The following is a 23,120-nucleotide window of genomic DNA, read 5'->3' as shown; positions in this document are numbered from 1 at the left end:
TGAATTGTAAAGAAAGAAACTCATTGATCTTTCGATCGTGTGAAAATTGTGCGAAAATTCGTTAAAACATTCGAAGAATGGACCGCCCAGTCGTAAAATACATACTTCTTATAGCCAAAAAGGATCGTTTTGCTGCATATAGTCGATACCATAGAGAATGTACTGGAAAGAATTTTGATCTTAATATAATTAAGTTTCTCGAACGTCTTCAATTTCATTGATAACATTTGCATCAGAAGATTTTTTCGAATCGACAAGTTCGCCCACAACGCCTCTCAGAGTCACTAGGATGACTGAAGAACGAGACGACCCGAACGAGTTCACCTCACCTCAGTGTTGGCTGAGCAGGTGGCAAGTGAGGTTGTATCTCAAAATGAGCAGCCGGTTTTTGACTGGCGCGCTGGTGACGGCAACATGCCTAATATTTTCAGGTATCCTTGGCTTCAACTTGGAGCCTAGGATACCAATCGTGAAGATTGGAAACCCAAATTCTCACTTCGGATACTCAGTCGCTCAACATCAATCTGTCCTCGAGACGATATCTTCTAAACGCAGAGTTACTTCTTGGTAAGTTGAAAAAATGATTTTGTTTCTCATAGGGCTAAACACTGCTAATTAATCTTAGGTTAGGACCAAATATGAAATGGTGAATAGTTCAATATAACACGATTGACGCTTACACTGAACATAGAGTTTGTACAGATTATTTGCGAAATTTGACCTTAGAAATGAACTCCAAGAATTTTATCAATATTTTACAACACACTGTATTTAATCACGCGTCAAGTTAGGAGTTGCGATCACTCGCTTTATTTTGCATTGATTTCGATCATCGGCGACGAGCGCCGGCGTTTCTCACTGCAGGCAAGACACGTGATTATCATTATCGTTAATGCGTAGCATAATTACCGAAAAGACTCGTACAGTTTTCCATGTAGATTAAAATTATATCCAATTTTATGTGTTTAATCGGGCAATTTGTGTGGGAAAATAACTTTTTGATTTTCGTTGCCCCTCCAAGCCGGATTTTTGCACCGACACAATCGCACGACACGATTTTCTGTGATGTTGTGTTTCATTCATCGTATTCATTTCTTCATGCTGCCTAATTGCTCACTAGAATCAGTATGTCCCGCGGGGTGTTCTTTGCTACAAACATTAAACTCCAATAAGGTTTAAAAGTTGTATGTTAGTGTTACGCTATCTAGACCTGTAGTTATGAGGTGTCGACTCGGTGATATGGATCGTCTCATGATTTGTTATCACTTCTAGCGCAAGCAACGTTGGTTTCTCTTCAATGAATATAAATGTTTAATCCAAAACAGTTTCTTCACATTTGTTCCTATCTCCACACATGATTTATTCGACCTGCTGTAGACCCTCGATGCACTGGACCTTACTGGAAAAGATAAAAGATTTAGGTACAGACTTTTCAGATTGACAGCTTTCAAAGACTATCAGTATGCGATTTTTATTGATAAAAAAAAAATACTAATAATGATATTCAAATTCATTGTTAACAAATGTTTAAATTTTTAGTTGATGAAATCACATTTGAATTGTGGAGTTGCTGCTTTGTGAATAATCAATGTAACCGTAATAATCACTATAATAGACGTGTCACTGCAACATCTCTTGAATTTATTTCCATCATGAATTCATTACTATCTTGAAGTCATTTGTGTGTACGCGCTTAAATTTAAAACCAACTCGTGTAGCCTCGTTTGCAAGTAAATCACTTGGACGTTTCAGTCACTGGCTTCAAAACAAATCGAGCCTCACTCGCTCTTGTTACAGACATGGTTTTAGAGAAAATTAATAATGGAAAAGGAAAATTTAAAAAATCGCAATATATTTCGTAGTATTTCGACTTGAATGCAATAACCGCCATCGAACGTCAATTATTTAATTGAATCAAAAACTTCCTCGAGCTTTTATCGAGATGTGGACCAGCCGTAGTGATATGAAACCAAACCGAAAGCCACATACAACAATACCGGCTGTTGCGATCAAGTTCTCTCTCATTATGACTTCTAAAACCTCAATCAATCTTCCAAAGGGACAATAATTAGAACTGGTACGCCCATGCCCAAAGTTGCTACCGAAATAGAAGATGCCTCCAGTTTCCTCACCTCGACTTCTTTCTTTGTCGAAATTGCTTCGATTAGCAGCCATTGTCAATGAATCCCTTCCTGTCTGCTTCCAACCTTTTTCGCCTTACCTTTTTTCTGTTCGTCATTTCTCTCCTTTTCCATTGGTTTAATAGAAAGCTGTATGAAGGACCAGTTTACGACAGACTCGATCTTTTCCATCAATGCTCTGCAAATGACTACAAAGAAGCTTTGAATGGGACGCGAACGATCGGGTGGATTAAGTCTACTGTACAGGACCACACACGCGATGCTCGAGTAGCGGCCGTTCCCGAATTGCTCTCTCACAAGGCATCATTCCCACATGATAGGAAGAGAATTACTAGGAATTAACATCAAATGATCTCTTAAGGATGAAGGATTGCCAAGGTGGTTAAATCACGTGGGAGTGTCGGTCATTTGTCTCGCGTCTGAATGACGGTGGCTGGGAGTGAAATGAGCCTTGATCTATGGCGGTCTTCCGCGACCTGCAGGGATCTTGCGTGACGAGAAGCGGTCGTCGCTTTGTCGTGTTGTCCGTCGCTGCTAACCAACAATGTGTTGCTGCCACCTGCCACTACGTCGCTGCCACCCGTCACTGCGTTGTTGCCACCCGTCACTATACGTCGCTGCCACTCGTCACTACGTCGCTGCCACCCGTCACTACGTCGCTGCCACCCGTCACTACGTCGCTGCCACCCGTCACTACGTCGCTGCCACTTGTCAATGCGTCGCTGCCACTCGTCACTGCGTCACTGCCACCCGTTAATGCTTCGCTGCCACTCGTCACTGCGTCGCTGCCACCCGTCGGTGCGTCGCTGCAACCCGTCGGTGCGTCGCTGCAACCCGTCACTATATCGCTGCCACCCGTCACTACGTCGCTGCCACCCGTCACTGCGTCGCTGCCACTCGTCACTACGTCGCTGCCACCCGTCACTACGTCGCTGCCACCCGTCGGTGCGTCGCTGCCACTCGTCACTATATCGCTGCAACCCGTCACTATATCTCTGCCACCCGTTTCAATGCGTCGCTGCCACCCGTCGGTGCGTCGCTGCCACCCGTCAATGCGTCGCTGCCATGTAGTTCATTCAATAATAAATGATGAGCTTGTAAAATCATAGCGCAGTTCAGCGACGTTAGGATTTAGAAAGTTTAACTTAGATTGAAAATTTGACCCTGGCTTCGTAAATATATTTGAGATAAAAATGTTCGATTTTTATCACTAGGTTCGACTGAATCCGAAATATTTTTTTGTGCGAATTTTGAATATAAAACTCTATTGAGATCCGAAGTAATGTGTATGAACAACGGATTCATATGTGAACGAAAAATGATCAGAAATGTTTTGACCAAATAAAATTGCTACGAATCTTATCCAAGTTGCTGAATAATTATACTTGGAAACCTGAATTTAACCATATTTGATTTGAGTTTGCTTGTATATGTAGATTCCTGAAATATATCCAAATTTCTAATGAATTACTTTCCTTGTATATTGGTAATGTTTCGTCAACAAAATTTTAATAATTTTAATGTTATTCACTTTTACCGTCGATTAATTTTGTAATGTGAACATTTATATGAACATAAATGTGTAGAACATTTTATTGTTGTACACCCACTCCGTTATGCTCTACTTTTTTCTTTCAAAGCAGCTCTTGAAGTAGAAAGCATTTCTCGTAATGGCGCGCGCTCTGCACGTTGAACTTAACAACAATGTCGGCGCGAGGTCCAATTACGGCACAATAATTAATTGCCACTCGGCAGCGCGCGAATTACTTCAATGCATCTAATTGGGTCGGGGGCTTTGAAGGTGCGAAAATGTCGTGCAGTTGTTGGACATTTTGAATCGTTTTCTCGCCAGCATTTCTTGTAGAAGAACCTTACCCAATACCAGGCAGGACTTTCCCACTTGTTCATTTTTGATTTGCTGTTGCATTGCACAAAAATATCCGTCGTTGTGGAGGGAAATTCTTCGCGAACATGGCGCTCTGACATGAACGAGTTACAAGTAATAAGGCTTGAATTTTTTTTTTTGTTTCCATGCTGGTTGTGACAGTGCAATGAGGTTGCATGAACTCAGCCCCTGGAGCCTTTTTGAAGACGGTGCTAGATTTGTGTTGTATGTGCGCACAAATGTTTTAATGTTCAATTTCAGAACATTGATAGAAAATTACTTTTCTCAATCATTATATTAGCAAGGGAAATTATTTTTAGTCCACGCGTCCAAATAAGGAGAGCCGGCCAGACATAATACTTATTAACAATTCTACTTAAAAAGTACGTATTATAAGTATTGAATATAAACATAAAATAATTGCAACTCAACTTTTTTAACACTTGTATCACGCAAGCACGTTTATCATATGCAGCTTCTAATTTGCCCTGCGACTTTCTTCAGGACCCAGAATTCCATTCACTAACAAGCAGATAACTTCACAACTTTCCGCTTTATTATCAATTTGAAGTTCTGCTTCATTATTTCCATGTGCGGAGAGCGCACAACGGCTGGCTGACCGCGTGGCATTTTCTTGACTGGAAATTTTCGGCTGAACCCAATTAGCGGTACATGTTAGTGCCGTTAAAAAATTGCATAAATTGCATGCGATTTATCGCTGGCCATTACGCCAGCGCCAGTCGGCCACCGTTGTTCGGATTTTAATTTCTATGAGGATATGGCCGCTCCCTGGCGCTATAAATTACTTGTATTGTGCTTTAGATTTTACGTCACCCTGCGCGTTTAACAACAGACCTGGTCCACACAACAGCAGCCTGGTCTTTGACATGCAAGTGTCTCACGTACCGCAGTATCTTATACATGCAAGTGTCTCACGCACCGAAGTATCTTATGCATTCAAGTGTCTTACGCACCGAAGTATCTTATGCATGCAAGTGTCTCACGCACCGAAGTATCTTATGCATTCAAGTGTCTTACGCACCGAAGTATCTTATGCATGCAAGTGTCTAACGCACCGAAGTATCTTATGCATGCAAGTGTCTCATGCACCGAAGTATCTTCGATATGCAAGTGTCTCACGCATCGAAGTATCTTTTGCAAGGAAGGATCCCATTCCTTAAAATGTCGTTCGCATTGAATTGCCAGGTGTATGTTTCCTTCTATTATGACCGTATTTCAACGCACCATAACGCACATAATAATTTTCAGTATAATAGATTAGATTCAGTATAATAGATAATTTTCGTCATAATAGATTTTCAGTATAATCGAATATTCATTATAAAATATACATTCGTAATAAAAAATTTCAATGCACCATATAAGGTGATGAAGTATTTTCACCAGTGAATCGTTTCAGTGCCGGCACTCAAGCTAAAGATTTTGGTGTGTAGGCAGAGAATGTGACACATTTAATGTTATATCATATGATGTAATTATTTAATTATATATAACACATTACACATTGACTGCTGAATGTATTAACATCGAATTTTCATCTGAATGTAGGTCCTCTAGTGAAGTATTTTTGCCTTAAATGAAATGAAAGCTATTTTCATTAGTTTTTCTGCTTCAATAAAAGTTAATTTGATGATTTTTTTTGCCTAAATACAGGTTAATTTCATAAATGCCTCTGCTTTTATAAAGGTTAATTTGATAAGATATGACGTAGGAAGTGTTCACTACCAAGCTGCCTGCATGGCTGGTGTTTTTCTGATAGCTGCGTCGGGCGTCGCCGCGTTAGCTGCGCTGGGCATGGCGAGAACTGACCTTGTATATCGCAGTACCTGTGTTGTGTGTAGGCTGGGTGTTGTGTGTAGGCTGGGTGTTGTGTGTAGGCTGTGTGTTGTGTGTAGGCTGGGTGTTGTGTGTAGGCTGTGGGTTGTATGTAGGCTGGGTGTTGTGTGTAAGCTGTGTGGCTCGCGTGTTGTGTGTGGAGTGTGTGTTGTGTGTACTGGCTTATGCATGCAAATGAAGGATTGCCCCTACACGTCCTACAAATGAAGGATTGTTCGTACTCGTCATCCGTTTACTCCTCACTCGGTCTTAGCTTTATGTCCTTTCTAAAGCTCAAATTGGTCATATCAAAGTCAATAAACTTCGTAATTTGTCTTTAATTGCGATGTTGTGGTCGTGTTTTCGATTGAACTCCATGCATAACACCCGAAAAGATAGTACATATCAAATTAATGTGTGTTTTAGATGCCATTCATCTTTAGATGCCATCTAGCGTCTGGCTTTTGGGCTGCCATCAGCGTGAGTGTATTTTCGACGAAAATTAAATTAATTTAAATAATATACTTAAAATAGTAATTATATTGTGTTTTAATAAAAGTATTTATATTGTTTTATGATATTGTATTAATGATGGACCTATTGTGAGCAATGAATAATATTTGCAGAGGTGGAGTGTAGGTTATACGTGCGAGGTAGTCTGCGTGGGCGACACGCGGCCACGGGCGTCGCTTGGACGACGGGACGACTCTGCTGCAGACACACGCCCTGCCAGGGCATACACGCCCTCTGTTGGGGCGCGTCGTGTGACGTGTAGGTACTCGTCTCAGTGTCTGACTGGGTACACGTCTGGGTGTTGCTCTCACACTCTGGGTGCTGCTCTGACACTCTGGGTGCTGCTCTGACACTCTGGGTGCTGCTCTGACACGTCTGGGTGCTGCTCTGACACTATGGGTGTTGTGCTGGGTACACGGCTGGAAAAATTTATTTTTATAGCTCTTATTTAGGCTCGACAATCCTGAAAATATGCAGCATATGAAGAAAATATGCAACAAGAGAAGAGTTTCCGGTTAGGAGCTGAATCGTGGAAAAGTCCACGCAAAAACATCGGATCAAATTCTTGCAGGTACGATGTTGCATTTTCGCTAAGGAGTTCAAAGTCAATATCGAAGTTAATGTTCCGAGTGACTCCATTCCAGGCATGTCGACGTCTGATGTATTGCCGTCACCGCACCCGTTAAGAGAGTCCCACGAGAGGTACGACAAACCTGTAGCCCGTAGGTACAGCGCTGCTGCTAACATTTTCGCAGCGCCCACTTAAAAAAATTTAGAGACTTTGTCCATATAGCGATGCCATTCTGGCCTTTGTGTGGGCCATCCTGACCCAGTTTTGTCCATCAAAAAGACGTATTAGTACTACACGAAAAAAATGAGTCACTATTTGGATAATATGACGCTTTCATTTTTTCCGTGACGCCGGATATTGCCCACTTAGAAAAATTTAGAGACTTTGTCCATATAGCGATGCACTTCTTGCCTTTGTGTGGGTCATCCTGACCCAGTTTTGTCCATGTAGTACTAATATGTCTTTTGTCCAAAAGACGCATTAGTACTACACGAAAAAAGTGAGTCACTATTTGGACAATATGACGCTCTAATTTTTTCCGTAACGCCGGATATGAGCGACGTTCCGACCCGTCGATCCTTCACGAGCGTCCGTTTTTTAGAGTCTCTCCGGAATAAGCTTGTTCTGTATTTTTATTGACGTGCTTAAGCTTTGATAATTTCGTGTTTCCTTTGAGGAGTCTTGCGGAAATGAGCTTCCTTTTTTGGGGGAGATTTTTAATCGCGTTGAAATGAAGTTAGAGTTCGGGGAACTACAGTCTTTTAGCCACAATGTTGTCAGCTAACTTAATAGTTGCTTTGAACTATACTGAAGTAAAAATTGCAGTATTATTTGGAGTAATAAAATATAATCTCCACAAGTTCAACAGACCCGTTTGCTATCAAAAATGCAAACGTTTATGTTGGAAGATTTAAATAAAACTCAATATTACAACAATTTAACAAATATTAGTCTTTTGAATATCGCAGAGAAACTTCTTCACTTCGTCGTATTAAAAAATAGTTACTTCACTGAAAATCGATTGATGAAAATGTTTGCTGCTACGGTCGCTGCCGACTTCTGAACACAACAGGTTTAATTACCATTGAGCAGATTGCATTGGGTTTGTAGCCTGCGAGGGCTTGTTCTTGAATGCTGATCCAGCACAATCGCATCTTGTTTGCAATCAAACCTGCAGCCGACGATCCGTGTCGTATAGCCGATCAAAGATTCGACCGGGAGTGAAACGTACTTGTTAGAAAATGAGCGTGTTGCTATGTCTCGCGAGCAGCAAGACGGGATCGAATTTCTAGTAAAAGATTTCACCAACCTATATGCATAGTATAAATTCAAACGATCAACACGGTTACAAAGTTTTTTCCACACATTTACATTTTGAAGCAAAAAATTACAGAGTACTGGGTAGAATGAAAACGAATTTACCAGCTTGGAGCACTTCTTAAATGAATAGAAACCATACGAGTCAGTGGAAAGCTGCCGAATGCTTTAGGTATAATTGCATGGCATGCAACATCAAGTTTGAAAAAAATAAATGTAAGTGGACATTCATGTTCAGAATGTTAGATGCTTAATTTATACATTGCATACATTTAGTGGAGGAATAAAATTAGACAAGAAGTAAACTTTAAATAAATTAATTCTGTTCAGAGGTATTTTTAAAATATGTTATCTACTGTGAATTTCGATCTCATACGATAGAAAATGTTTAGAATATTTCGCTTCAAAAAACTAAAAAACTCGGAATTGTTGGAAGGTTGGTTAATTAAGCAGCTCTTGACCTATCATGCTAGCCGTTCATTTCTCCAGACCCTATTGCCCTATTAACGCAAGTGATGGCATAATCCATGGCGTCTGCTCGGTGGTAGCAATCAGTGCGGCGCAGGTTTATGTGGCGCGCTACAGCGTCTGCCGCGGTTGGTGGTGAGGGCTTCTTCTTCTCCAGGCTCTTCTCACGCTGTGTTTCCACTCAGAAAAATAGGTCACATTGTCCAAAATGTGACACACTTTCTGCACGTAGCGCTAATACGCCCATTTGCCGGGCCAAACTTGATGAGAATTACCCACAAAGCGGAAAAATGCATTGCTCTTTGGACAAATCTAATTTTTTTAGTGTACTGGTGCGCGTGAGAGTGTAACCTAGCTATGAACAATTCTATGCTAGGAGCAATTTATCGATAGCATAGCAGAGCTTCTTTAGCTCTCATATTTTCATGCATTGTTCCTCTGGAGCCACGCGCTTTTCAGGGAACATGGTCGTACGTGCTTCAAAACCATGCACCATATATCCTTGTGTTATTTGTTTATCTTCGGAAACCCAAAACTTCCACGGAATCACGTCTTTCACCCCTTGAGCCAAACTGTACCTGTTTGAAATCCAGTCTTATTTTTATAGATGTATAGCCAAGCGGCAAAATTTACGGGGTCCTTACACTTTCCGCGAGCGATCTCCCTCCTCGCATACAAAAGAGAACTAATTTACTAAAGATTTTTTAATAAGAGTTTGCACTGGAGTGCCGTGTTGCCGAGGCGCTGTGGGTCACGAGAGCTAGGGCCGTCATAATAAGAGCGTATTTTGTAAGCAGGTTTGCGGTCTCCACTTAGACAAATGAGTGAGAATGTGTCCAGATAGAGATGCACTTTTAGCTCAAGTTGCAATTTTCACTTCCAATTATTTGTATTTAGTTTATGAGTGATTCAAAAAACGATAAATCAATAATTACGTTTCATAACGATACATTGGAATTCCGATTCAAAGGAGCGCAAGCACAAATTAACATTAATGTTAGGATCGCTCTTCTTAATTGGGCTGTGAACGCATTTTGTTGACTTCCAGCATTTCTCAACACCCAATGTTAAAATTCAAGCTTACTTATAATTCATTTGCTTGAGCAGTGCATAATTATTGCTTATAAAAGCATCGGCCTGAATATTGTGCAGAGTACGTGATGATGACGACGAAATTCTGGAAAAATATTACATGTTCATAGGGTACATATAAAAAATTAACCGAATGAGTTGTGTACAATGTATGCTAACTATTTATCCAAGAAAAATGTGTACTATTCATTTATATAAGAAATAATGTGTACTATATATTATAATGCAAGGAAAATGTGTACTATACATTTATACAAGAGGACTGTGTATTACCTCTTTATACAGGTATGCTCTTTATACAGGTATGAAGCGTACTATCTTCTTACATTTACGTTTTGAAGAGTAACAATTGTTCGCGCGAATATATTAGACAAGGTTCGGTACGAGACGACCAGCAAGCTTCGTACGTGCTGAGCGATGCCCGGAATACCCAAATCGATCGTGAGCGAAAGGCCCTTTTTAGCGGCATAGTCGGTCCGCCCCGAGCGCCTGCGCGCTCTATTATGAATATGCGCGACAAATAAGGACTGTTCATACGCACCTGCTGCCGTCTTGCCTTTTGTCCGACGTGATTTATTAGATGGGCGGTGGTTAAATTGATGAGTGCTGTAGAGATATTTTTTCTAAGTTATGAAGTCACCCGTGTAGCCATCCGCTTTCGTGTGTACTAGATTGCGATGCGTATGCTCACTCTTGAAGCATACGGAAAAAAATATAAAATGTCCGCACGATAATCGTTAATTAATTATTTCCGACAGTGATTGGCTGGTCTACTTTAGAACCAGAATTATGGTCACCTGTTAATTTTTATGTTGCAAATTTTGTCGCCTGAGAAATGGTTTGGTTGTCTTAGCTATGCAGAGTTTATACCTTCATTGTAGAACCTGATTCACAATTCGATGTGACACCTAAGCGTAGTATTCTTGCATGAAAATCTACTTGAAATAATGCTGCCTTCGTTCATACTAGTGAAACAGGTTGTTTTAGATCGGGTCTTTAGCTCAGAAACAATAATTGTATTGGATAGAATTGCCAAAATAGTGTTGATTGCGGCGCAACAGCTTCATTGAAAAATAGATTTAAATCAAATATATATTTTTGATTAATTACAATTTTCCATTATTGCAACTAAAGAATTTTAGACCCTTTCGCCTCATTGTCAAGTTGTCTTTGGATAATACCAAATACCTTTTGATTTTTAGATGGCGATTACGTCAGATCTATAAGTACAGAAAAAGACCAATTAGTATTATATAGATGGCAGAATTTGTTTGTTTAAACATGGGTGGTTAATTACCAGATAAGTCATTGATTTGAATTTTCAGGGTCAAACAGTTTTTGTGACGTTGGTTGATTAAAATGTAGGTTTAAAGTAGTAATTTTAATTTATTAATGACGTTTCGAATGTGACAACATTCATTTTCAGGTTATAGGAAGCATTGAATACTGAAGTTTTGGTAAAAATAAGTACATGACACACGTAAATATGATGCAACACAAAAATTTTGAACCGTGAAAATAAGTCCGAAACAATCGCAAAGTTCAGAAAATGCGGTAGTTATGAGATGAGTAGCTGGAGTCCAACGCGTGGATATGAGGGCTTCAGACATTGTCGGTAAGATGATGGCGGGCCACTCCATGAAGACGATTCTGGTGGGTTCCTATATAGCACAGTGAGAGCGACGGTCTCGTTGAGTTCGATGTTGTCAAGTGTGAGACTGTCAAGTGTTGTCAAGCCTATTGAATTCATCTTGCGTCTTGAGATGAAGTTGCTCGATTGTAATGCTTTGAGACATGGTCTGGTTATGTCTCAAGAATGCCATGTATTTCCTCTCAGTGTTGATTGTTTTCACACGCGATGTACGTGATCTGGAGGCGCGCCATTATGTTGGTGGCTGCTCGATCCATTTTATCTTTCTTCCAGCGTAATTATTCGACTACCGTCCATTTTTTTAGTAATGCGGTGATCTGGAAGCTCACCATTATATTAGAGGTTCTTCGATCAATCTTATTTTGAGTCCGAAAATATTATTCGTATTGTATCAAAATAAATATTGTCTCATGTCACTAGAGAGATGATAACTCGTTGGTCGTCTAGTACTCGTATTATGTAGGGTTGCGGCCGAGAAAGTTTTCTGTGCATAAGTTCTTATATCTATATTTATTATATATATCATAAGTTCTTAGTCTGCTTAAATCACAGGATCACCAAGAATTTAAAAGTCAAGAAAGCGTCACGCCAAAGCGCCAAATATAAAAAATAATAATGATAACCGAACTTCATCAATAACTGATTTGCGTGCAAGCGATAAGTCGAAAACGCATGTGTAACTAATATCAATATATATTAAATTTTCTTTTTTATAAGTTCACAGTTTCTTTACTTTCACCGTATGAAGAAATAGAAATATTGAGTCATGCTGGTGTAGAGGTAGCACGTTCGTCTCTCACCATATCGAGACGTGATCAGTCACTCCAGCGGACAGCAGCAACCTCGCACACTTGTTCCGTCCTCGAAGTTCTGATATAGCGATGCAGTCACTGCGGTCAGCCGTAGTGGCTAAAGCATACAAGTTACGTCTTGCAAGACTGAGAAATAAAGTTATTTACTTGGTTAGAAAGACGTGGCGCGTCATCGAATGAAGTAAATTGGCACCCGAGAATGCTGCTGCTCGGGATACGGAACATAGAAGTAAATACAAAGCCTTTAAATATGTAGCATGGGATTAACACGCTCTAAATTGAGAAACGGTTATAGACATTGGATCCGATAATCCTTTGTTAATTAAAGATTCAAATTAAAAAATTAACTTGGATTGGAATAAGCAGCATGGAAGTAAATGTTGTTAAATACATGAATCGAACTCCGAGCTAGAAACGTGCCACACAGAAGTGTTCTGCATTCTATATTTCCTTCGATTAGCATTATTTTCGAACAGCTTCAATATCCTCGGGTGGGAAAGAAATTTTTGCTTTTTTACTTTTACGTTACTTTTTTGTTAGATTTGAAACCATTTCGATGGGCGTTCTATATGAATAACGTAACTGAGCGAATTCATACGGTAAACTGACACTGCATAAATTCGTATATGATGTTGGCAAATGACGTAGGTGCAAACCCTTTCAATTATAAGACTATACGTTATTATTACTTTTACCAGGCTGCATAATTTTGCAACTTTAAAGTCATATAGCGAGTCGTCAAGGGTTGGATGCAAAATATGTTAGATAAGACTGCACATTAGCTCAGTTGTTTTTATAAGGCCGTGAAAGTATAATTATTTCATTTGTATATAATTCATAAATAATTTAGAATATAATAGTGCTTTGATTGGATACAAGTGGAGGCTACGGTGGAATATTCACTTACAACTTTTACAGCACTATTACAGCCGCCTATAATAGTGCAATGATTGTAAACAAGTTGCGCTATCTACGGTGGAATAATCACATACAACGGTTACAGCACTATAGCAGCCGCCTATAATAGTACCATGATTGTAAACAAGTTGTGCTACGGTGGCATAAGAGGTACGGTGGCAGGAGCCTAAGCGGTGGCAGGGCGCGGCGATAAGCAGCGTACAGAGCGCTGAATCGAACTCCGAGCTAGAAACGTGCCACACAGAATTGTTCTGCATTCTAATTTCCTTCTATTAGCATTATTTTCCTACAGCTTCAATATTCTCGGGTTGGACAGAAAAGTTTGATATTTTACTTTTATATTAACCTTTTGTTAGATTGGAAAACATTTCAATGGGTGTTCTATATGAATAACGTGACCGAGCGAATTTATGCGGCAAATTGACTATGCATAAATTCGTATGTGATGTTGGCAGATGACGTAGGTGCAAACCCTGTCGATTATGTGGCTATATACATTATTATTACCTTTACCAGGCTGCATAATTTTACAAGTTTAAAGTCATATAGCGAGTCCGACAAGGGTTGAATGCTAAATATGCTTGATAAGACTCCACATTAGCTCACTTGTTTTTATATGGTCTTGAAAATATAATTTCTTCACTTGTACATAAATTATAAATAATGTAGAATATGATAGTGCTATGATCGGAAATAAGTAGTAGCTACGGTGAAATATTCACAACTGTTACAGCACTATTACAGCCGCCTATAATAGTGCCATGATTGTAAGCAAGTGATAGAATAATCACTTACAACTGTTATAGCACTATTACAGCTGCCTATAATAGTGCCATGATTGTAAACAAGTGGCAGCTACGGTGGCATAAGAGGTACGGTGGCAGGAGCCTAAGCGGTGGCAGGGCGCGGCGATAAGCAGCGTACAGAGCGCGGCGTGCAGCGATAGCGCGCGTCGCTAATGGAGCTACGAGAGCCTCGAGAGCCTCAGGCCTGTTAAACGCATCGCTGTATTGCTCTCCCTTCGAACATTTAGCATTAGTGTCATTATGCTTCAACGATAATAGCAATATCCATTATTTCATTTATCTCTCCTTCGAACTTTTATAATTACTTTCATTATAATCGGATGATAGTAATAATAACATAAATATTGCTTGTTATATGATGTAGGTGAGTTTACATTTACTAGGCTCGGGAAGAACTTTCAGCGGTGAATGGATGAGGTGGTTTGAATACTGGTATCTCCATATGCAGGCATTAACAAAGCTCGGGTTGCTGTTGTGATTACTAAGGTAAAACATGTCGGTCACGATGCATAGTTTAATATTATTAGTGATTGTTCAGGGCTGACCGAACTCATTTGAAGGTTGAAAGATCTGTGAGAATTTGACCACTCGAGGTAACAATTAGGATGGCGTTCATATAATTTTATGTTGATGTAATTACAATCAGTAATGGAAGCGTTGATAAGGCATTAAGTTCTTATTCTTCCGTTGTACTGTACGTAATGCACGCGTGTCTTGAATGATTTCTGTTATGTATCATAACGGTCGCTGCATTAGCTCACTGTAACACCGAGCTTAACGCTAAGGTTGATAAAACATATTTTCCTGAATTTTCTTTCAACTTTTATTTAACCACGACGTCATCCATTTTAGAAGACGTGAAATCAGCGGAAAATTGTTAGTTTTGGTGAGTCTCGAAACTTGTTCTCAGTATTAAATTTTCACGACAACGAACTCTTCATCCAACATTAATAAATTAATAAGTAGTTTATCATACATCGACATTAAATAGTGGATAACCTTTCAAATAATATTTCTGATTACTTACGCTGGAGAGATTTTGCAACCGACGGAATCTTTATCACAAGCGCGATGGTACCGGTAGTGATTTAGCTTTATAGTGGTCGACCTCAGCGCAGCAAAGCATCAACAACATATGGGACGTTTGTTGCTAGCCGTATGTATTGAACCGTAATCGTTACCGTAATTAAACCGTATGCATGTATTAAACCGTAATCGTTACCGTAATTAAACCGTATGCATGTATTAAACCGTAATCGATGAAGACCGCAGTCAGAGGATAGGCGAATAGAAATATATTTCAACCGTAAACTTCATTGTTTGAGATTAGTATTATTGAGTAATATCACTAAACATTAAAACATATTGCTAAAGCCATCTTCCCAAATCAAAATTAATAAATTTATTAATATGCAAGTTATGTATTAATCTTTTAATTTATAATTAATATGTATGTTTTTTTTCAAATTTATAATTAATTCAATTAATTTCTTTTCTCTGCACCGTGCAATTAAGATCGAAGTGGAAAGTTAGAGAAGATATTTGCTATAACACAAACACCAGACCGTCCTTTGATATAATACATCACGCATTGCACTTTAATACGTTGGTCGTCTTCCCTGATAGAGCCTCCGATAACTGGCCATAGTTTTTATTTAGTCTTAAGTCAATTTATATATTTTATGCTAAATTAACTGCATTTCATTGAAGGGCTCACTGGACTAAAAGAATCTGATAAAGTCGCTTCAATGAGAGTCTGATTTCTTTTGTCTCTTGATATGATCCGAGAAATAGACTTGTCGATAAATGCTATTTCCAATTGAGTCAGCCTAATAACGGTGCAGAAGCTCACATTTACTTAGGACTTGAACTAATATGCAAGAAAAATTAAAAAATTTATGTATTGGTGTTCGTCTAATATTATTACTGTTTGTCAGTAATTAACTTTTTGAATTTTGTAGGCTAATCTAATTCGTGTAAGAGATTAGATTTAATTAAGATTTAAGATTTAATTCGTGTAAGCAGTCATGCCTGCAAATTGCAGTAGAAACAAGTCCCTATCAAAAAAGCTATTATTAATTAGTAATCTTCACTCTAGGCGTCCGTATTATTCCTAAACCCGAGCCTTATAACGCCTAGCCCGAGCCGCAACTTTTTTTCATAACGGCTTCAAGTGTCCAGGTCCAGCTTACAATATCGGTTGCGCCCAGGCGTTGGCCCGAGGGCAGCTCCATAACGACCTGTGATTGCAACACTCGCAGTGCCCAACAAAACTCGGATCTCGTTCGTTGTGATCTGCAACGACCCGATGAAGCTCGTGGTTGTGGCGGCGCTGCCTCTCTTTACGAGCGATGCCAATGTCCTGGCGCTCTCAGCTGCTAACGCCCGCACTCTTATCCATGATCTGCATGTTGAGCGACGCACTTTGTGTATTGCCAGGGAGAAAGCCTTGTGTTGGCACAGAATATTATTACAGCTATAGTCGTTATTGTAAATTATGACGATAGTTATACGAAGCTTTGAATTATGCAGATAGTAATCTACACAGTAATGTAGTCATTTGAATTATGCAGATAGTAAGTAATCATAACATCTATAGTGTCCGGATTTTTAAGGCCACTTCTATGTAGAATTTCAGTTTAAATATAACGGAATATTGAGGAAAAGGCCATTATTATAGTTTTAACCACGTTCGTCCAAAAATCAACTGTTTGTCTAATCAACCATGCATGTTCAAACCCATAAAATAAAATTCAAAAATAAAATTCTGTGATTGAATTCATGTGTCCCCATTATCAGTTAATGTAAAGGTCCGTCGTTCGTGATTGCAATGTACCTTACTGTAAACTGCATGGTATCGAAGACAAAACTTCATATTTTATTGATCCATCAGAATTGTTATTCAGGGAGGAATAACATTGTGAAAGTGAATGCATTTATAGGTATCTGTATGAGACATTCATTATACACTCGTCAGCGTTTACACTCAGAAAAATGAATGGGTGGTATTGCCCAAATAGTGACGCATTTTTCTGCACGTAACACTGAAACGCATTTTTCCGCGGCAAACTGGGTTAGGATGACCCACAAAAGGGCTAGAACTGAATCGCAATTTGGTCATGTCTCACTTATTTTTATGAGTGATAAGAGGGAACAGCCCGGCCCCCCCCCAGGCGGGCATCGATATGCATCGTGGGAAACTCGGTCTCGGCGGGGGACCGATTCTTCCCAACGGCGCTTCACTAGAACTCACGTTCAAAAACGTGGCCCTTTCAGAAGATGTATTATTTATCGTCCTTAGCGTTGCTTACAGGAGAAGCTGCTTCTATGTCATGCCGTTTGCTAATAAAAGATTTGGTAATGCCAACTTGTTTTCTTAGGGCAAATTGCAATGAAAATAAATCTCCCAAATTATATCGTGTGTATTCATGAAAATGGGTGAAATTTGAGCATGGAGTTAGTTGATTATGATTGCATCATAAATTGAAAAATTACGTCCGTAGATTAATTATCATACGAAGCCCTCTAGTAAGGTTTATTCAAGCGGGTAGACTATTTTCAAATTTTATGTTAAATATTGCTGATAGAAATGTGAGTTTCCATTTACGAGAACCGATACGCAAGTAAATTAAATTTATATCTACTACGATATGAAAGCGATATTATCGCGCCCTCGTTCTTGTATCTCACGAATATATCGAACCTAGAGTTGGATCTGTGTACAATCTTTGACAATTTTAAGGCCATCAATCTTACTCATGTCGGTCGTCTTGCCGAAAGCTTCATTGCGCGGCACAAACGAATCCACTTAGCGAGGATTTTCGCGTCTGAAAGAATAGGAAGAACGCAATTGTCACTTCCATGCCCTGATCGCCTTACGCGCGCATTTGGATTGCGCTGGGAATAAATGACGGAAGATCAATCTTGTGAGCGCTTCTGTTGACGAAACAATCCGATTGTGTTGAATCTTTTACGATTAGGACATGGACAGGCTTTCTGCTAAAGCTGTTTAGTGAGCTGCGATTAATTTATTTATTTGCACAATTTTTATTATAGATAAAAGTTATTGCATTAGAGTTATAAATGGGTCAGCACAGCATATGCACTTTAGCTATAGTATACGTATACTTGCTAAAGATATGAGTGCTTCATACTCCTAAATATATAGCAATACTTTTCAGAAATAATTTCCCTGATTCAATACTTTTAATGACGTTATTTTCATGGTAAGGTGGCAGTCACGCTTAGCATGAAGCATCATGCATGCAGAGTGCAGCGTGATGACGCTGACGCACGCTATGCGGCCACGCCTGCACTGTGCTTATTAATTATTATGACTTACGTATAGATTGGCTTACTTTTTGTTAATATCATGGTCTAATTACTATAGTAATGAATGTTTATCAATTACGTCCTACATGTCTGTTCAAATTAGAAGCGTATATTCATCTCTGCAAGATGTCCAATTCGAGCTGAATATAGCGGGATCATTTAAGTAGCATGCCGCTTAACGTATTTTTACGTATAGTCAATCCTTGTGATCCTACTTGTTATTTTTCGGTACTTGACCAGAGCAATTTTTAGAAAGTTTATCATTTTTTGCGAAAGACATCTCGTTTCTTTTCGTATCCTTTACAGTACCACGGCTCGCATCTTTTCATGGATTCACAATCTCTCATTTGAGTCTGTGTGTGAATGACTGTGAGTTCTGTGTGTACAGTGCACTTGATTTAAGTTCAAGCCCTTGTTTGACCGCGCTTACTTGGCCGGCCGTGCAAAAAGCTTTGTGTTTGAGGAGAGCCATGGGCGAAAGTAGCTTTGGTTTCCTTAACAATTGACAGCAAGTTGTTCTCTCTAGCTATTGCTAATTAGTCAAAAATACAACTGCATTATACAGGTGATAACTGAGTCCGGAGAGATTGCTAAGATGTTCATTGCGTGTATTATTCTCCGTATGATTGCCTTCATTATTTATAGATGAAAAATGCAAAAAAAATTAATCGGGGTTCTGAAATCATCTAAATTATTTTTTTGCGGTGTTTCGTGGTTGACTGGAAAAGAAATGTTTATTTGTATGCAAAAGACTTGCTATTAATACATAAATTTCGAAATAGTTTTCCTAGCTGCACATGAAAATGTGAATGGTTAAAAAAAACTATAGAGGTAAAATAAGGTTAGGCTAGGATACCACGTAGTCTATTCTTATCCGTTCAAATCAGAGTGTCAAAATCGACCAAATTTTCATCGGAGCGTAGTGCTTTATTCAATATCAAACACACGCTAGATGAAATACGAAATTGCGTAAAGATATCGACGAAATTTTGGACGGGCTCACGTACTGAACCAGTACAATGTTCGCTGCAGCATAGGCAAGTATATTCATCATACGCATGGAGGCGACTTGGTACAACTTCAAATGAAATTAATCAGGATTCTATATAGATCTTTTGTCTAAGTTGTAGAATTTCCATTTAGTCTCGTTTATTCTTTCTTTGAGTTTGCAGCGTTTCTTTCTTGGGTTTGCAGCGTTTTCGGCGCTACAAATCTCGCATTCAAAACTTGTATCTTTCCTGACAATTTGTTTTCGAAATCTTGATTCGATTCAGAGATAAGTATCCGTGATGTCGGCTAATTTCAGCAGTCGGAGCATGTTCCTATTTGGGTTTTCGATGTGACGTTTCTCATTGTGTAACTTCCGCAAGGCTAGTCATTTTATAATAGCATAAATTGGTTCAGTAACGATACGTATCTTGCGCTGGGTATCGCACGTACATATACAGCAGATCTCGTGAAGCCTGAAGTGTAAAGTTCGGCTGTGGTCTGGGGACACCTCGTTACAAGGCTTCGGATGAACCATGTCCAAATAAGGAACAAACTGCGAATAATGGCTGCGAATTATGGTGACATTCAAGGTAGGTGGCATCGTTCACTTGATAATGGTTTGAGTCGTAAACCACAAGGATGCTCGTTTCTTATTAATGTATCATGCAGCGCTCGACCTGCCTCTGCTGTGTGTTGAACTTTCTTGCGTGTTAGGATTGAATACGTTATGCTTATATGCAGGCTTCACAACACCTACAAAGTTCCGCGGGTAGATGACAAAGAAGTTAAATGTGTACCATCATCCTAAATTTGGGCATTGACACAATTGATGCAATTACATGAACATAATTTGCATTTTACAGATAATGGAAAATTTGTTTCGTCCACAACTTACTAGTTGTATTTATGTGATAAATTTTCGTAGATTTATTCGTGATTTTCGTAAATTTTTTCATTTCACTTTCGAAAGAAATGCTTCACCATCGATATGATAAAAAAAAGTAAATAATTTTACTTTTTATCATGTAAGAAGCGACACATTTATTTTAAATTTCGAAAAATCTTACCATATCTATCGCCACGCGTGTGCTGCGAGGAACGTGGCTTAGGACGAATATTGAAAGATATTCCGACAGTTGTGCGAGTGAAGAACTTCAGCGACAAAATTTGTTACGTATTTATGGAACAAACGGATAGGAGAAGACGTAAAATACGTGTGTTGGCGATAGACGTGCGACGTGCGTGAGCGCCGAAGTTGAATGAGTGCGTTGACGGCGACGCTGTTGAAAGAATCAAGTCCAAGCAACATTGCTGTTGAAACAAGGTTCAACAATCGTAAGCGCTACAGTCATAGCAGGACTAACGATCTCCTATCGCTGTTCAGAATGTTAGCTTCTAGCTGCCTGCGTGTTAGTTGAGTCTTGCTTGCTGTAGTTTGATCAGTTTGTGCTGCAGGAATGTGGGGACTTTTTTACAATCTTTCTTCACCTCGTTTTGTGAGAGATCGTTAATCTTGTTCGTTTAATTGGAAAAAACTGAACTTTTTGTTGTCTATATTGTAATTTCCATCCGTAGCAAATTTTGATCTGTAGCTTCGATTTTTGTGTCACCGATTCTACTCAAAAATTTTTCTTGAATATATTTTTTTAAGTTTGTGCCATAGATCGTGATCGTCATTGCACTTTCGAATTCAGCTTTCAAGTTCTATTTCATCTAGGGGAATCCTGATTACGAATGTAGTTGTGAATTTGCGTCTCATTTTTTCTAAATAATTAGTGAGATGCATTGAGTTCATTGCAAATTAATCTATTAGTTTCGTAAATTTAACAACTACTATTCCCACGGCATTTAATCTTGAGCATCACAATGACTATTTGCCCCAACTTGTAGCATTTATCATAATCAGCTTCATCTGACACGGATGCTCAATTAACCATATTTACGACCATACAGAGTTCCGTAGATTCTTGTAGCTATTTTTTCCTGAAGCTCGAAGTACACTAATGACCTGTCGCTGCTTAGCCCAACAGCAGTCTTTACCTGCCGTGCTTTTCCGCAAGTTTGTCGTTTTAGGGGAGTTTGTGCGGAGGATTTGTACGGGGATCCTCGCGTACGAACGACTGCGTCGCCAACCTAACGTCGAATGTTGGTTTTTCACTGAGCATTCGGCTTTCAGCTCCTTGTCGAAGATTTGCCTGTCGTGTTTCTTGAATACGGTTTTTTTTTGTGGTTAATTTGTCCAACGTTTCGCTTGTTGAAAATCCACTTTATTTGCTGCGAGCGTTACATACAACGCCAAGGAAGATTTAAGTGAGAGCTTTAAAGTTGGTGTAAAGGATCAAGATGTAACGCATCCAACCAAGCTCTAATACCTAATCAGGTACCGTACCAAGTTGTCGTACCTACTCAATATTATTCATCTGTCGACTGCACTGTATATACGCACAGGATCTGCTCGATCGATGCCTTTAAGCATATGTAAATACCTGCAGGACTCGATCTCATGAAGGGAAATAAGCTGATGACGATAAGTGTGTTATCATTGGCACGGGTCCCGCAAATCGAGATGAACAACATCTCTGTGCCGGCCCTGCGCTCGTGACCACTTCAGGCTATCGTCTGAGGTTATCCCACATTGCCACTCTCGAGTGCCCACGCCTTGCTTAAGCAAATTTGAAGATTTTGAGATTTTGCTAAATTTAGGAGGAGGAGGAGGAGGAGGAGGAGACCAGGGCGCTAGATTTTAAAATTTTGGACTTAGCCGGAAATTCTAATATAACCATAATATGTTTTTACGCATGCGATAAACCAATTTGTTACTTGATTTATTGTTCCGACAATAAATTCTCCAGCAATTTTTTCTCACACGGGGTCAAAATCGCACGGCAGTTGGACAGTCTAAAATGATTAACGTTTGCGGTGGCAATTTGCAACTGTCACATTTAATATCCTTAATCGTTTGTTGAGCTCGACGATTACATAATTTAGAGTGCAAAAGTCAATAGAGTTAAGTGCGTACCGTATGTAGATATGAATGTATCTTACGGAGATTCAAAATAATTCATTTATTGTACATGATTAATAAAAGCTGTTTACTTTGCTATTATTAATTTATTATCTGTCTTCAACATTTTCCTCTAACATATTGTTTCTGCGAGGTTACTTCATTTTTAAAGATAATACAGCCATTTGTAGTTAATCACGACTTACATCGCATTAATTGATGAATGCTCATTAACCGAAAGTGTACAAGGCCTTTATCATATGTCTACGTCGGTAGAAAGCAGTAATCATGTTGAAAAGAATGAAGTGAAAATAAGCGGGGCAGTTGCTAGCCCTCAATGCGACCTGATGAGGTTTCTCGATTGACACGACCAATTATGCGAGTCCAGTAAATCATTGCATAATCGTGGGTTGTGCAGGCCATTATTTGGAGGCTCTCTTGCCATTGTCATTAAGTGCGCCATCTTTTGCGCCGATTACCTGCACGTAAATTCCAGAGTCTGGACCTACCACGGCCGCAGTCCTCCACTCACAAAATTAATGGGGCATATTGTTCAAATAGTGACACACTTCCTCTACTACTATGTGAGCAGAGAAAGAATTTGAATGCTGCTTCTCTCGTATCTCTGAGGGCGCGTGTACATATGACGCGCGTCGGAATTCTAGCAACCGTAGTACATATAATCATGATAAACCCAGCCCGTTACCTTGCTCAGTTAAAAAAAATGCCTTGAATTCTACGAGACAAGTTATAGTTTCATGATATATAATTCAATATGATGGAA

The 23,120-nt window shown here is 39.3% G+C and overlaps 1 protein-coding gene across 1 annotated transcript in view; it reads left to right on the top strand.

Annotated features, from left to right (window-relative positions):
- Positions 1 to 346: 346 nt before the first annotated feature.
- LOC108677388 (integrin alpha-PS1) overlaps positions 347 to 23,120 on the top strand; it is a gene marked incomplete at its 3' end in the record, with an annotated part of 33,858 nt that continues 11,084 nt past the window's right edge. The window contains exon 1 of the mRNA XM_018165596.2: positions 347 to 567. Coding sequence (XP_018021085.2) covers positions 374 to 567 — 194 coding nt within the window. The remainder of the gene's footprint in view (positions 568 to 23,120) is intronic.

The sequence above is a fragment of the Hyalella azteca genome, unplaced genomic scaffold (assembly GCF_000764305.2).
Source record: "Hyalella azteca isolate HAZT.00-mixed unplaced genomic scaffold, Hazt_2.0.2 contig13715, whole genome shotgun sequence".
Classification (NCBI taxonomy): domain Eukaryota; kingdom Metazoa; phylum Arthropoda; class Malacostraca; order Amphipoda; family Hyalellidae; genus Hyalella; species Hyalella azteca.
The sequence above is the reverse complement of the archived record's forward strand: the minus strand, read 5'-3'. Positions and strand labels throughout refer to the sequence as shown.